At 36.6% G+C, this 17,988-nt stretch overlaps 1 protein-coding gene across 1 annotated transcript in view; it reads left to right on the forward strand.

The window, feature by feature from the left end:
* LOC107728339 (centrosomal protein of 128 kDa-like) overlaps positions 1-17,988 on the forward strand; it is a 42,796-nt gene that overhangs the window by 20,609 nt on the left and 4,199 nt on the right. Inside the window, exons 14-20 of the mRNA XM_016538480.1 lie at positions 1,309-1,368; positions 4,506-4,698; positions 9,647-9,696; positions 10,396-10,419; positions 11,482-11,559; positions 11,639-11,752; positions 11,864-11,972. Coding sequence (XP_016393966.1) covers positions 1,309-1,368; positions 4,506-4,698; positions 9,647-9,696; positions 10,396-10,419; positions 11,482-11,559; positions 11,639-11,752; positions 11,864-11,972 — 628 coding nt within the window. The remainder of the gene's footprint in view (positions 1-1,308; positions 1,369-4,505; positions 4,699-9,646; positions 9,697-10,395; positions 10,420-11,481; positions 11,560-11,638; positions 11,753-11,863; positions 11,973-17,988) is intronic.

A 17,988-nucleotide genomic window follows, 5' to 3' on the forward strand; every position in this document is an offset into this window, starting at 1 on the left:
GTTAAAATGGTTTGGTATAATTACCTCCCAGAACTGTCATACACAACTTTGTTCCCAAACAGCAGGCATCTGTCTCTGAAAGCAAGACACATGTAATTTATTATATAAAAATAATATATATTCACAAATATTTTATGCAATATTTCAATTTTGCACACAAGTTAACTTTGAACATAGCTACTGTTCTCTGCCATTAATGGCTCCCATGCCCTCATGGCATGTTTAAGGACAATTAATAACTTAAAAATAAAGTAAATATCTTAATGGCAATTTCTGACTGACTGGTGTTGCTCGTGTGCATTAATAAATAGTTTTACTTGGCCACTTAAAGAGCTGCAAGAAATCAACTGATCAAACCTTGTTATAGAGTTGGGGTACTTGGACTCAGGACTTGGACTCAGACTCAGATTTAGACTCAGACATTTGGACAAATAAATTTTTTTCGGAGTACTGACAAATCCATATAGTGTAACAAAAGATTAAAAAATAAGTAACAACATAAAATTAAGATAACTCACACTCAATTACTAGAATTATTAAAAACTAGGACTCGACAAGGTGGACTCGGACCCAACACAACCTTGTTACATAGAAAAATATGTTATAGTAAAGATGAATTCTGATAGTGCCAAGTGTTCTTCCCAGATGAACAGAAGTCTTGTCTCTAAACTGTGAAGTCACTCCCAGCTTTTTGCAGGTTGTCTGTACTTGTTTCTCAATGCTTTTTAAGTACACTTTCTTTTCTCTCAGCTCAAGCTGTCAACATCCATGTTATATTCCAGTCTTTAACGTTCTTCTGCATCCTTCACAGCTTTTTATCTGATGCCGGCAGCCCCTTTTGATTTAAAAAAAAAAAATGACAAAATGGCCTCCTTCCCCCATCATGCATTTGTGTCAGCAGTCTAAACCGGCATGGCAGTGTTCAAACATTGTTGGCTGTGACAGATAAGCTGTCAGGGGAACACAATCCTCCTCCACATGCTCGCTTTTTTAAAGGTGACAGACCCACCTACCGTGATCACTCGTTCTGGAGGTGTACAACATAGCTCTAAATGAGAAATTTGCAAATCTGCTCATTTTTGCTTTGCAAAGTGATTCATCTGAGCGGCTGGGTTTTCCCACAGAGCCCAAGATCTCTGAGCTTTATAGTCCTCCAGTAGACTGTCACTGTCTTGAAAAATACAGATCAGAAGAATCTCAACCTCTGCAGAGACATGCAATTTTATGTAGCTTTTAGTTTTTTTGACTTTCATGCATAGTTTGTATAGCAAAACAGCTTTATTTCCATGTGTGTTTTCGGTGTTTTAGGCCATTACCCTGACTCCAGGACTGCAGAAGGATTCCCATCGCTGGCTTGCTGAGGTTAAGGTATATTGTTGAGCCCAGCTCTCGATAATAATTTCTCTAGCTGATATCATGCATCTTAACACAGCTGTTGTTATTTACCGTCTCAGATAGACTGATGGAAACATCCTCCAGCTCTCAGGGACTTAATGTCATGTTTTATCAGGTTTTATTTCCAAAATGTGTATGTTAACACATCTAAATGCATGTGTAGCTGGTTGTGGCTGTGTGTTTGTAGTGGTGTGTCTAATGTATTTCATGAGTATATTTAAAGACCCCATGAAATGGCTTGAGAAGCAGAGTTTTCATTTGTGTATGACACATAATTTTTTTTTATTTTATTGAACCAGGAAGGGTCATTAAAGGCCCTCCTTTTTAAATAGCCAGTTGCCTGTAGTGTACAGTACATCACAACTGTGAACTCTGATTTGCTACTTGCTATTGCTAGTCATTCTCATTCTTGATAGCATTTTGTTAGACAAAAATTTGAAGACTGAGTACAAGTTGAATTTGTGGTTCATTTTAATTCAGAGAAAGCTTGTAAATTGTACAGTGGTGTACTGCTGCTAAAGGTTAATTCTACAGACATTCGAAGTACACTACTAGAATATAGGTGACTTCAAAGCTAATACACATGGATTTCAAGTCACAAAACCTGATTTCATGGAGTCTTTAAGTCATGTTAGTGGGCAGTTTGTGCTTTTTCAGAGTAGGGCTGTACCAATACAATCATTTTTTAAAAGATTCTTATATTGATTTAATTCATTATTACATACAGAGTTCTGGCATGAAACTCTAGATGGCGCAGTCCGATAGGTCTAACTCAATCTGAACTAATGACATCATCACATGGCACAGCTGATTGGTTCTCTCCTGTATCGGTAGCCAATGAGCTCGCTGTTCAACATTCAAATATATGACTAGTGTTTGCCGTAGCAGTTGCAGCATTTTCTTCGGAAATTAATCGTTTAGATTAATCGATAAATTAGCCGATAGATTAATCGAAATAAAAATAGTCGTTAGTGGCAGCTCTAATTGTTATGTACATTACCATGCCAATCCCTCCGAGAGTTGTCATGACAGAAATATAAATATTTTTATTTAATATTAAGATTGAATTCATGTTTTTGTGCATCAGGGTTGTTATATTTCTGCCAATAGAATTATAAAATTTGATTCGTATCTTTGTAAAATTAGTAACAAATATTATATAAATAGCTTTTATTTTGTTTCGGCAATAGTATAGTTTTCATCCTTTTATAGCAGAGCACATTGAATTGTTCCATCTGCCCATTATGACACTTTATACTAGGAAAATGCAGAGCAAAAACTGGGGTTGACTTGTACATGTTGATCAGACACCTTGTTGCTGTCAAATTGGGTAGCATACACTGATAGTCAAAAGTCAGATTAATTACATTGATTAAAAAATATGGAAGCTAAAGTAAAGTTCTCTTTAATGTTGTTGATCCCTGTTTACTATTATTATTTATTATTATTTTTTTTTAGTTAACAAAATTATTATTTCCCAGCTAGTTTTTATCTTTATAGTAGCTTTTGTTAACAGTAATAATAACCTTGTTGTGCTTTCATATTTCACAGCTGAATTAAATTTAAGCAGGTGATCCTAATAAGCTTAAACTCTTAAACTGGCATTTGTCAGTTGCTTTTTGACTAGCAGTTATTATATCTGTTATTATATTAAACACTCCTATTTCAGAAGGTTTTGCTTGACGTGAGCCACTTTTCCACCATCGGGCCGAATGGTTCTAAGAATGGTTACAGTTATATTTCCACTTAAGCTTTGTTCAGTACGGCACAATTACAAACTGCTCTCGGCCCGGAATTCTACTGTGCTGGTAAAATATGTGTAGTGACGTCGCCACTCAGGATTCCTCACTTGTTTGTTGTCTTGTTACTAGTTTATGTCTGTTGCTCTCCATGTGCACTATTTGAGTGAAGTAAAATATCTGATCATCCTCCATAATGCGATCACTATTTTCTAGGGGTGCTCCGATCAGGATTTTTGAGGCCGATCGCCGATCACAGACAGCAGTATCTGCCGATACCGATCACCGATACCGATCTTTTTAAAGCCGTCTATTTATAATTTATAACTATTTATAGTGATACAATCAGGATTTTTAGACATTTATTCAGGGCCTGAATTTCATTTTTGAAAATGGGGGAAATTCCCTTCTTAGGTGACTCTTGTGAGAGGGGATAGACTCTGTGCGGAAACGATCTCTGCACTGCTGCAGTGCAGATGCACCACTCCTGAACGCACTGCCGGGCGCTTTAATCCGTTAACATGAGCGCGGAAAAAATACGCACCACGTATGCACTGCAAACGGAATAATGTGAACTTGGCATTATGTGTGTGCGCTTGCGAGTGTGCATGAGCGCACGGTCTCCAGGAGAGCTGAATGGTTAAATACTGGCAAGAATTAAAAAGTAATGCAATTTATAAACTTTAGTGATGATGTGACACTGCCTCGATTGTGCAAGTGACAATTCCTGTGTCAACTGTGCAGTGTGCAGCTCGCTTATAGACAGACGCGATGTGTGGTGATTTGAAGCCATTTGCGTATTTTGAGAGAGAAAGAGCGCGCGAGTGGTGACTCACTCACGCTGTTTGTGAAGTTACGTCTCAAACGAGGTTTTCAAATTACTTTATAAGTTATTTAATGTAGAAATATGAAGGTGAGTACCTCACCTTCAGCATTATAATTATTTCACCCGTGCCGACAGAGACTGAGACGGTGCCTCTGCATGTCATGCCAAAACTCACGGCAGCTTCATCAGCTTGAGATCGGTTTTTGGAGATAGGCCTTTTTAGAGACCGCCGATCAAACATCCCAACGTGATTATCGGCCGATAGTGATCGGTAGCCGATCAATCAGAGCACCCCTACTATTTTCATCTCATACCATATGTAAACACTTGCGTTACCAAGGCAACAGCTGATTCATTTGTATTACAAGCTCTGTTATCAACCCTGCAGGAGACTGTTATCAATCCGTACTGGCTGGGCTGAATCAGAATGGAATGCAACAGGAACAGTTTGGCCCTATGGTGGAAAAGTGGCTCTTGTAATACAGTTGTATGTATTATTGTGATACAGATTTATACTCATTGTCCCTATGTCTGTGTGTGTTCAGTCAAAGCTCCAGTGGCTGTGTGAGGAGGTGCGTGAGCGGGAGTCCAGAGAGAGGAGGTTGAGGAGGACACTGCAGCAGCACAAGGAGCAGATGAAAGCACTGATGCAAAGCAAAGACTCAGAACTGCAGAGCCTCCTGGACCGCATTACCCTGCAGGATCGGCTCCTCAAAGACATCCAATCAGAGAAGAGAGGTACTAACCAGGGATCAACGCTAAGGATTTTTTCTACTGGGCCAGTGGTTCAAATTTTTACTTGCCCTGCCAACATTTTCACTGGCCCTGCCACAAGAAATAAAATAGTTGCTGTTATCATTGTTTTTGATCTGCTATCTTGTATTCTAATAAATAAGCTTATATGACACCAATATTTTAGATACCAATTAAATTTTGTAATTCTCTATTTCAATTTTGATACCACAGCAAAAATCACTAGCCAAAAATAAACATAAATATAAAGTTTAAACATTAAAGACAAGTGACAGCCAGTAAATAAGAACAAATGAAGTGACGACGCTGCAGTGGCCCGATCGGGCAAGTGACAAATCCGTCTACTGTCCCGAACGTCTTTCACGCTGGCCCCGGGCCATCGGGCAGTCCTTATTGTTGAGCCCTGCTTACTCGCCTCAGAGAAAAGTGATTACTAGATCAGATTTATAGTGGGCCTGACACTTCAGCACAGGTATTAATGTGAAGTCATATCCAATTTTTCTACTGCATATACTGTATTAAATTTGTATATATACTGGCTGACCTCTATTATAGCTTACTAGAATTTGCTAATCACAGGTACAAAACATGACCTTGTTAAAATGTTCAACAAACCAATCAGTTATTTTTTTTATGATTTATCAAACAAATTCACAAAACACTTTTCACCTTATAAAAATGCATAATTGTAATTATAGTTTAAATTATAGTTGTTGTTACTACTGGAAAATTATTTTAATAATAAAATTATTACTGAAAATATTAATATAAAACGATTTGATTTCTCCTTTAATTTTTACAATTTATTTCCATTTTTTTCATGACAATGGTAACTAGTACAATGTCACCATAGTTTATTGAAGTAACAATGTCAAATTGTTTTATGCATTTGTCATTTTTATTTAATTTCTTTTATTTTCTTAAAAGCTTTTAGCTTTTCGTTTTAATTACTTTTTCTTATTTGTGTATGTTTGAATTGTTTTTAGCTTTATTTTTTTGTTTTCATTTAAATGTTTTAGTTTTGAAATGTTGTATGCATTTGTCATTTTTATTTAATTTCTTTTATTTTCTTAAATGTGTGTATATATATAGTATTTATAGAGTTTTAGCTTTTAGTTTTAATTACTTTTTCTTATTTGTAAGTCGCTTTGGATAAAAGCATCTGCTAAATGACTAAAAGTAAAAAAAGTAAAAAGTAAAAGTAAATTGTCAAAGCTTAGCAGAAATTATGGTTATCATGGTAACTTTTATAAAGTGAGTTTTACACACAAGTTACATCCTAACCAGACAAGATATGATGAAACAACCCAATTTCAAAGAATCTTCTTTCTTCCAAAAATGTTTAAAAACATGACACAAAAATGACATTTGTTAATGATGGTTCAGAAAAAAAAGAAAGAAATAATTTTCCTGTGATGCTTATATATTCACTGCTGGACATTGTTAGTAGACTCCTTTTTCTAGTGGCTTTAAGCCCAAAGTATACTGTTCCACAACAGTCCACACACTGTCCGTGTGATGTAATTTTGTCATCTGAAGTGTCCTTGGGCATCCACGCACACTGTCTGTGTGCAGCCCAATTTTTGTGTCTGTGCATCTGGCCCGCGTACGACAGCGCAGGTGCAAGGTAAATGTTGAGACAGAAAATTCAGAAAAAGAATTATACTTGGGCCTTTATCCCTAGAGCAGCTGAGAACTCTGAATTGCTCCCTCTTGAGCTGCAGTTAAAACATCAAGCTCTTCTATCTTCAATATCTTACAGAATTCTTGCTTATACTGGTCTTGCTCCACACTGGTAATAGAACCAGGATCAGAAAAGATTGCAGTCACTGACCTTATGCTAATATTTGCTGCTGCTCCAATAGATGTCTTTGACAACACTAGCCAGATCTCTCCCTTTGTTTGATTTGTTTCTGAAAAAAAAGAAAGAAAATAAAACTGCTTAAATACCATTAAAAACCTTTACTGTTTTCAAGTGTAGTAGTAATAAAGGCAGAAGCCTTTAAATCAGGGGCCCGTTCTTCATACATCGCTAACTCAGTTAGCTGGATTTGATTGTTGATGATTTGGCATGATCTTGGATTGTTTGGTTCTTCGAAGCTCATCCCGGAGTTGCTGTCATAGCAACAGGTCCGTAAGCTTAAACCTGCTCAGGAGCAGGCTTATTTAATGTAAACAGGATTAGATTGCATCTTTTTATGCAGAATCGATACTTAAAATCTGTCCGCTACCACCGCTACTTTATTACAAGAGTACCCTACTAATCCAGGTACAATAATTTAAAATAATAATCATTTAAAAATTCATTTAAAAATAATATAATAATTTTGTGTAGTCTTTAATACTATAGACACAGCCAGTTTTACTCACTGAAAGATTTATTTGTCATAAAATTATTACTTCATAATTGTATTCGAGTCTTACACACATGCTATACAGATAATGTAGAGTCGTGCATTAATTTGAGTGATGACAGCTATTATGGGAGTGGCTTGATGGAGCGCAGGAGATGCAGATAACATGATCTTGACCCTTAAGAAACTTTAATTAATGCTGTCACGTAACAAATCTGTTCAAATATAAAATTAAATGAATTGCTAATTACTACACTGAAATAAAAATGTAAAGCCTGTACAAATATTAGAAATCGTGAATATAAATTGGGAATCATGTAAAAAATTTAAATAAAATAAAAACTGTGCACATTTCATTTATCTATTATAACATTTATGTAGTTTTGTTCGCTTGGCTGTTTTCTTATAAAAGTCCAAAAATTTGTCACGTTTTTCGTCAGGTGTCTTTTTTAATTATATGATGTCATTACGTCTTGCCGCCAGCCAATCGCTGCATTGCTGATCGTGGTTTCGAGCATCGATACATAGCCCCTTTTAAACCAACCCATGAATCGTGGTTTCGAGTATAGATACATAGCCCCTTTTAAACCAAGCCATGAACATGCAATTATCTCAGATAACTCAATCCAGCCATACTAATCATCAACAACAGGTGCGTTCGAAGAACCGAATTAGCCAGATCCTGATTAGCGCGATGATATCATCTTGGATGTGACATTTCATCTCGGATGTAATAAGCGACGTACGAAGAACGGGCCCCAGAACTTAAATCTTCCCAACAGTTCACTTGTTTGAAAGGACAGTTCACCCCAAATTCTCTCATTTAAAAAATGTTCTGCTGTCTTTGCTGCTAATATGACTCAAACGAAAGAAAAACAGAAAATCACTCCCTGCTTTTGACGGAATAACTTGAGTAGCTTTAGTAAAAATACATTTCTTACTTGTATTCTGTGCTCTGATGCTGTTACTCGTAAATGCTCTGGTGAGGAGATAAATATCCAGGCATTTGTGTTTTGGTTTAGAAGAAATGTCTTTGGATTTGGATCTCCCAATTTAATAAACAATAGATCCCATAATTAATTCACTAGAATCCCTTGCTTGTTTGCCCCAAATCCTCACTGGCGCCACTTTCCCAGATACATAGGCATTTTAAAGTGTAATTTTTACCCATTTCAAATAGTGAAATTTACCCATGATTCCTATTATCATGTTTACTGGAATGAAAATTAAACAATGAATTTCAATATTCATTGTCTGTCAAAATGATGAAAAACACCCCCCCAGGGTTTGTACAAGGTGCTTAGAGCACTTAAAGTAGTTGAATTTGAGTTTTTGAAATGTAAGTACTGGAAACCCTTGGAAACAGCTGTGTTTATGAAGAGGTACTTGAAAATTCTTGAATTATTAAAAGACAATAAATATGAAACTGACCTGACAATAGGGACTGCCCAGTGGCCTGGGGCCAATATTAAAGAAGCTCCGTACAGTTGATGGAAATGATCGGGCCAGTGCTGCGTTGTCACAAAAGTTTATCATTTGCGTGTGTTTTTGCAGAAGATGCAAACGAGGACTCAATTCAGTACTTGCTTAGTGTTTTCTGTGTGCACACACCCAAAGTGCACACAAAGAGAGCTGCGTCTCAGAGCAGCACGGTGTCACTGAGTAGCATGGATGCCGGATTGAGTTATCTTTTGTGCCTTCTTGCACTTGAACAGACAAATACACACATTATTATGTCAAAATACCCATCTTGGTGAGTGCCCTCATAAACACAGTCAGTTTTAAATGAACATAAACAGTTAAGAAAGAAATCGGATGTGTGTCAGTATACAAAATCTGCACATTAGGTCTTAAAGTGACAGCAGCCGAATTACCCTCCAGCTGTCTAAGTCAGTAATGTTAATCAAACTACAAAAGAAAAACAGAAAATCACTCACTGCTCTTGACTGAATAACTTTTGTAGCTTTAACAAGCATTAATATATATTTCATTTATACCATGAAGACTATGAAGTCCTCTGTTGTATTATTAATATATAATTATATTTATATTAAGCAAATGTATTTGATAAGACTTGTTTTTCAAGGAATGTCTTGAATAATATGTGTAAGCCCACTGGCAAATTTCCAGAAAGATGTACAAATACAGTATATGGCTATATATTATCAAGATGTTATATATTATGTATATTGATTTTTGTTGTTGTTGCATATTTCTAGTAAAAACTAAAAATGTACTTTAGAAGAAAATAATATTGATAATATTGAAAACATAATATGAAGTTTTAATATCTTTGTTTTCTCAAGTAAAGTCAAGTAAATGTATCTTATATTTTTATTTGTTTCAAATTTTTAATTGACATGCAGAACATTTATATAATATGTAATATAATATGTCATATGTTATATATCAATATGCAGCATGAATATTGATCAGTATCAAGTATTCTTCTTTTGAGCTCTATAGAAGCATAAGTCAGTGCTTGTATAAGTCAGTAAGGTTTGGTGTCAGTGTTTGTAAATGATTAATTTGATGATTCATTCTTTTCAATATCAATACTCGTTGATGTTTTCTTCCAGGTCTTCTTGAAATGGGCCGCAAGAAGGAAGATGAGATGAGAAATCTTCAGGTTAGTGTGAAGGAGTTTGTATAAATATCTCACTGCTCGATGCACACGTGCACACACACATACACACACACACACACACACTGGTTTCCATGTTTTATTGGGACATTTCGTAGACATAATTGTTGTGTTTTCCTCATGGAGACCAAAAAAATGTCCCTACATTATGTCATGACCAAATGTCCCCACAAGGATAGCAATACCAGCAATGTTTGTTTGACCTTGTGGACATTTGGTCATGACATAATGTAGGGAATACCAGGTACACACACACACACACACACACACACACACACACACACACACACAATCTTCTCTGTAGTTGGTGGTTTACTTCCATAACCTCCATGTAATCCTGCATGCACATCAGTTGTCCTGCATGTGGTAGCCATGAAATCACACCATTGTACCCCTGCTTGTCTGCATGCTTTCAAACCTTACCCACTGGGTTCTGGAACATCTGCAGTGCCACAGAGGCACCTGCTATCCTGACTCTATTATGCATCAATCCCCTGGATAGGGCTCAGAAGAAACCAGCTGCATTCTGCCAGACAATAGGACACAGCGTCAGTAATTACACTTGGCTCTGGATTTCTCCCACGTGCTACTTTTGACTGGTGGATTAGAAACCTCTAGAACTCTCTTAAACACAATTTCCTGTGTCCAGTCAAAGTCACCTCTGTTTCGTTTTTTTTTTCCTAGGACCGGATTGTAGATCTTGAAATGGTAGGCTATTTTGTTTTAATTTTTGTGTGTATGTTTGTGTTTCATTTTGTTGTGGTCTATGCTGTGAACAGCATCTGAAGCACAGGACCCAAGTAATACATACCAGTGATAAATCTGAGCCACAGACGCACCCCGCCACTGAGTTCAGTTTGAGTACTGCATAAGAGAATATACTACCATGTGTAACGCTACTATAGTACTACTACTGGAAAATATTTTGGCACCACCAGTATTTTAAGGTTTAGGGATATTGATGGTACCACAGCACTGGTATACTATACCATGCAACCATATATATTTTACTGTCTACTGTCTAAATTGTATTGTGTGCAGCTTCTAAAAAATAATTTTGCCAACTTTAGGAATATACTAGACCTTAAGACCAACAGCCATGGACTAAAAGAAATAAAATGATTAATGCTGAGTCTCAAGAAAGTGTCTCTGACGAATCATTTAATTTAAATAGACCAAAAACCTAATATCTAAACTTACTAGAACTAACATAGTATTCTTCTGGTGGCTCCTGAAATGCAACTAGTTTACATTGTGAGCCTGATTCACAGAGACCCTTTCTGTGTTTTGGTACAGAATATTCTGTCTCCAAAGTTAAATTGCAGAAATGTTCCACACCTCAGTACACTATTTGCAAAAGTGTAATGATTTCTGTTAAATGTTTGAATTACAAATCATTACTTGGCTAAGAAATATGCCGCCGTTTGTTAAAAGTATTGACGCCTGTATTGACTCAGCAGTATTTATGCAGTTTGAAAAATAAGCTATCTGACGCCTACCACATCAATCACCATTATGTGCTATGGCTGGCTGACGAACATTTAATTAGCTCTTGAAAAGCTTCAGCCTTTACTCACAGCTCAGTCTATTTACATCATTATTGCTTGGCACCACAAACACGCTGGTGTCAGGAATTGACCCTTGCCTCTTCTGGGAGATGCACTCATTCAGATGACTCGCAGCAATAGATTAGAGCTACTGTAAGATGATTTTTTAAAAATATTAAAGACAGAATTTTTAACACTAGGGTTAACACTGTGTATTTCCTAGAGCACCAGACTGGCCTTAGATCATCTGGAATCAGTTCCTGAGAAACTGAGTTTGCTGGAAAACTTCAAGGATCTCGAGGTTGGATCATAAATTATGTTTTGGTTAAGATTTGACTTCTCTCTGAAGCAGATATCATGGTTGGCTTATGTGGTTTCAGGAGTCACAGAAGCAGAGAGAAATGGTGGAGCAACGTTATGCCAAATATAAGGAGATAGTTGGTGACCTCCAGCGTCAGCTTGAGGAATCTAAGAGGAGGATTCAGGAATACAGGGTATGAAAACTTGAGAGGCAAAAATTAGAGGGAACAGTCAATTTTCTTACTGTGTAAGGTTGGATCTTAACTCTTGAATCTTATAGACTGATCTCTTGCTGTTAATTGAAGGATGAGAAGTTGGATGCAGCCTGTCGGAGTCTCCAGCTTACTGGTCTGACATCATCTCTGCTCATTCAGAGCAATTTCCTGACTGGTACCACTCTGTCTACCCATACCTGTGAGTATAGCAGTACGACAGTTGCTGTTAAAAGTTGTTATAATCATGTTCTGTGATTGTTGGACAAAAAAAATTTAATCAGTATTTCGAATATGATGTCAATAGTTATGAATTCTCATTTTGTTTTAATAAATTGAAACAAGTTAATAGTGGCATTGATACTGGCCTTGATAGTGCTTGGTTAAAAAAAGGCATTAAACAAATATTGTTTAATACCTGAACGTTCACCCTAATAAACTGAAAACGACATATGGTACCAAAATTTCAGAAGTTGGTACCAATAGCAGTAAAATTTCACGCTTCTCAGTACCAATTTCGGTACTATAGCAAAAACTATTGTAGATGTTTTATTTTAATATTTATTTTATTTAACTATTTGAAAATAAAAATATCAAATAAATGAAATTAGTTCAGTATTAATGCTATTAAGAATTATAGGTAAATTATACATTAAAACATTAGCATGCAGCCTTCAAATATTGTTCAATTATGTAAACATTGCATTTAAAAATTAAAATGCAAGTACTAAAATTACAAAGAACCATTACAGGTAACTGAACAAGTGGCAGGTCTAATGTACTTGCACTGCAAGACTTGCAGATAGGGCTGGGTATCGTTCAAAATTTTTCAATATCGATACCGATACCTTGACTTCGATACTGGTTCCTGAACGATACTTTTTTCGATACCAATTTTATGAAATCTATTTTAACAAAATTACATTATCTAAAAAAAAAAAACTTTGGTTTTATTTTTCAACTTGATGTTTATACAAACTCAAAGACTCATCTCCTGAGCCACTGCACAAAGGAACAAAATGTAACCAACACAATAAATCAGTGCAAATAGTTTTAATAAAGCTCAAGTAGTCTTCAGTTTACACATCTGTTAGGCTACATTTATACTAGTGCGTGTTCGTTTTTAAAACGCATAGCTCAGACAGAATCATGATTTCTATTTATTTTCCACTGATTTACTGATGAGCATTAGCAGCTTCCAGCGCTGTCTGCCTGTGTTCTCTCTTCCATGATCGCTGCTCTGACTCAGAGTCAGAGCAGAGATTGGAAATGAATGACTGAATGACCGGTCTGTCGCTTGGAGATGGTGCAGCTTGTTGATGTTTATACAATCTCAAAGACTCATCTCCTGAGCCACTGCATAAAGGAACAAAATGTAACCAACACAATAAATCAGTGCAAATAGTTTTAATAAAGCTCAAATAGTCTTTAGTTTACACATCTGTTAGGCTACATTTACACTAGTTAGGTGTTCGTTTTAAAATGCATAGCTCAGACAGAATCATGATTTCTATTTATTTTCCACTGATTTACTGATGAGCATTAGCAGCTTCCAGCGCTGTCTGCTTGTTCTGTCTTCCATGATCGCTGCTCTGACTCAGAGGTAATAATATTTTATTTCATTTTCATTTAATTTCAGCTACATTACATGGCCAAAACACACATTAGACGGCAATCGGAAGTTATTGCAAACACTCGATGGTGGTTTAAAGTGAGTTTTGATTAAAAGCGGGATATAAATCTTATTTGTTGTCTTATGTAGCATGATGCTACAGTTTGCATGAATGGTCACATAACACGTGCTTTCGGTCGTGTAACGTTAGTATGAACGGACATCTGCATATGATCGGAACTCCATGCAGCTCCCGCGCTACTCTCCATTGGAAATGGATGACTGAATGACCGATCTGTCGCTTGTCATTTGTCGGAGATAGTGGAAAGCCGGCTTGAAACGCAGTGCAAACGTCAGTATGACGAGGATCGTTTTCATTTTAAAACATAAACGCACCAGTGTAAATGTAGCCTAACATCTAAGGGGGCTGGGACGCATTCGCACTAGTAGGTGTGTTCGACTTGACGCGGACTGACTGTGCAGACCGATCGGTGTATTACAGTACCACGAGAGCTAAAGAGAGCAGACTGCTCCGTGGGCTTTCGAATCGCTCTCGCGGAACCCCTTAGGTATCGAAATTTGGTACCGAACGACGAGACGTTTTTTTCGATACTCGATGGTATCGAGGCATTTCGGTCGGTGCCTAAAAAGTATCGAACTCGATACCCAGCCCTACTTGCAGAGATCTATTCTGATATATTTGATTTTTTTGTCCAGTTTGTTGCTATGATTATCACAGTGTCAAACATTATGATTTTAGATTCAGTCACACATTTTAATGTGGCTGTCACTCCCAAAACCCTTCAGTTTGTACTTGGCAGCATGAAAAATAACTTATATTCAAATTATGAATGGATTATATGCAGAAACTGAACAAAGAATAACATTAATTGACAAAACGATGGAGAAATATAAAACTATTAATTTAAAGTTGTTGGTTGTATCGGTAGGAACAATTTATTTTAAGTTCACACACACACACACAATGATTGAAGTATTTTGAGAACCTAGGGAGACCTACTTGGTTATGTCATTCGTGGTAGAAAAAACAAAACAATCATTGTTGCCATTTTAGCGACTTTGTCGCTAAATTAAGTGACTTTACAGTCCCATTCAGTGACTTTTTTCCCCCAAAAAAGCACCTAGCGACTTCTTGGAGAAACCTTATCTAGTTTCCAAGGCTCACTGGTACTGCCGCGAGTGCAAAAGGTTTTGCTTTCCTGGGGCCCACACACCTCTCTGTGTCTGCTCTGTTCAGTGAGAGGCTGAGAGCAGCAGCACTTTCAGTTAAAATTCTGTTAAAATAGATATTCTGTTGCTTCTAACCTGAATGATAATTTTACATAAATATAGTCGAAATCACAACACAGACTTTTTTCTTTATCTTATGTGTATTTTGTCAGACGATGCCTCGATTATAAATCAGGATTTTAGTGCAGATTTACAGCTTGCAAGCTTGAAATAGTCTTAAAAATATATAACCAAATGATATAGCAAACATTAAAAACATTTCAGAACAGTTTTTAATTGTAAAACTATATTTAATTTTTATAATTCACACTGTATCTATGAGCTTTTTACACAAATTAGCATAAGTCAAGGTGTGATACCAAACTAGACCAAATGGAGATGCCAAAGGACCACTCTACCAGCCATCTTGACTTGATTGCATATAGCTACATCACAGCTCCATTCAGAATTACTAAACACAGCAAAATACTCATGGAAAAAAACTTTTTTAAAATGTTAAAACTGAAGTTATCTAAGAGTAGAGGAGTAGAAATCATCAGTGCATCAACTTGTGCTTGATGTGTCAACAGGGGCCACATGGTTGGATCTATGTACACTACATTCATTAAACAGAGAACACCTTGAAATGGGCTGATGGCGCAAGCGACTTGGTGTATGGTCAAAGAGGGTCATGAAACCCTCTGTTTTAGCATTGGTTCGTTCTCATGACAGTTTTGAAAAAATGCTTTTGTATGGTTTTGTAAGCTCACCATACATTACACAAATACCTATAGGCTTTACCACATATACCCCGTGACCACTATAATTTAATGCATAGATAAATGCATAACCGCTTGCATTTGCACTCAGCATCGGAAACATATATGAACAGAAATATGAACGATATCTTTAATATCTTTCAAGAATTATTTTGAGGCGTTTATATAAGCCATTTGATTGGTTGTATTAAGGAGCTGTAAAGACTCTTACACTCACAAATGAGTGAATCGCGTTTGTGTTGGAGACTTCAAAGTTATATGGATGAGAATTTATGCCAAGCAGAAACTCTTAGAAAGCAAAAACAAACACTCACTTGCAATCCATAAATGCATCTCTCACTTATTGTATGCAGTCTCACAGTCTGAAGTGTCTGTGATAGGGAATTAAGAATTAAGCGAACCGTCTTCTCATATGGTAAGGGCACGCAGTCTCATAAATAATTAAATATTTCTTGCTGTCTTTTGTTCTTGCTACTGTATACAGACTCTCAGATTTTGTAGTTGCTGTTCAAAGAGCTATTATGATAGAACTTTTAGACCAGATTGTTGGTGATTTTAATATTCACATACATCATGAAAATTATACATTAGATTTAGCATTTGCTGACATTTTAAACTCCAAACTGATCACATTTGTAACACTTATTTTCTCTCTTTATAAAGAGATCTCATGCTTTCATTAGTTAAATTTTCATTCCACATAAGCACTGGTTCAAAACACAAGACTTTGTAATGAGACCATTTGGATTAATCACCGAAACACAACAGTATGGTCTTCTTTCAATTTAGTACCTTTAAAAGTCAATTAATTCAACAGCAAACAATGCAAGATGCATGTTTAAAATGTTGCTGAATTAAAGATGTCACAGTTATACAGGCTACAGTTGCCCTATTAGAAAATACACTTGCATTACCTAACTTGCGTAATTGACATTAAAACTATACACTTTGTAATACTATACAGTGTGTCATCAAAAGCTGTGATGAAAATATGACATGGCCATGAGGTGTTTTGTAGAATAGTTTGCTGCCAATGCAGTGTATGTTGTTACTGTACCATATGTCTCAGTCATACCATATCACATGTAACATATGACTGTAGTTTTACTCTTTCAGGTTGACTTATAGTAATTTTCCATTTGCTGTATTTGATGCAAATCTTTCTCCCTCCTTCAGATGCATCTCTGATCAATCTATTGGACACATATTTATTGATTATTACATCTCGCTTGTACTGTATCTCGCTCTGTGTTCACCAATTGCAAATCTCTCTCTCTCACACACACACACTTTGAACACTGTGGTTATTGCTTGATTTATATTGCTTATACTGTAATAATAATTCATTATACTTAGTTGCTCATTTTGGAAATTGTAAGCCATGCAGTTCTACAGAATCTACAGTGGAGATCAAAATTGGAGAATAATCTATAAATACTTGATTTAAAAAAAATATATAGTTAATCTTTATCACTCAAAATTTGAAGGAATGTTAACTGTAGGTACACCACTGTTCTACTAACATGTTTGACAAAATAACCAAGGCATTTCAACAAAAACTTTTATTTTGTGGAAAAGACAGTGATCAAAATTAGAGAACAGTAACCACTGTAGCATGAAAGAAGATTACAACTACAAATTTTGAGGGCTACAGCTGTAAGAAATTAGTAGGAAGTGTAGAGGCTCTTGCTTTGAATGACTTCAGCACATCTGCAGCTGCAGGACATCATTTGTCTCTCACACTGCGCTGGTGTGATCTTGGTCCACTCGTGGGTTTCTTAGCCTTCGTAACCAAGGATTTTCCAGATATTTTCACCCTGCCATGTAGCTGTATAAGAGGCCCAACTCCTGCTGCAGAAAACATTCCCCAAAAAATGACACTTCCTCCTTCACCTTTCACTGAATTCTTAAAACATTTGGGCTTCAGTCATTCCTCAGTTTGACATTGAACAAAATGTTTCCCATCAGACCCAAATAAATTTAACTTGCTCTCATCAGTAAAGTAAACTTTGGACCAGTTCTCCTCTCTCCACACAACATGTTCCTCAGCAAAGGTGAGCTTAGCCTTTTGATTCTTTCTGCTGATGAGAGGCTTAGTCACTGCTGAGTGCACTTTCAGTCCGACTACTCTTAAACATGCAGAGACAGATCCTTACCCTGTTCAGCACTGAACCTGCAAGCAATTCCAGCTGCAGTGTTGAACCTATTCCCCATTGAGAGTCTCTGCATCATCCTGTCTTCTTGTGCATTTGTCTTAAAGGTGACCTCTTATGCCCCTTTTTACAAGATGTAAAATAAGTCTCTGATGTCACCAGAGTGTGTATGTGAAGTTTTAGCTCAAAATACCCCACAGATAATTTTTTATAGCTTGTTGAAATTGGCACTTATAGGGTATGAGCCAAAACGCACAGTTTTTGTGTTTGTCCCTTTAAATGCAAATGAGCTGGTGCTCCCGTCTCCCTTTTCAGAAGAGGGCTCCGGCATACCGGCAACAACAAAACAGGACAATATCACGCAATCTGAGTGTACTGTGCAGTAAATGCGCGTTTATGAATTACACAGACGGGGAGCACGGCGCGATTAAAATAACGACATAG

The sequence above is a fragment of the Sinocyclocheilus rhinocerous genome, unplaced genomic scaffold (genome assembly GCF_001515625.1).
Source record: "Sinocyclocheilus rhinocerous isolate Xijiao unplaced genomic scaffold, SAMN03320098_v1.1 scaffold277, whole genome shotgun sequence".
Taxonomy (NCBI): Eukaryota; Metazoa; Chordata; class Actinopteri; order Cypriniformes; family Cyprinidae; genus Sinocyclocheilus; species Sinocyclocheilus rhinocerous.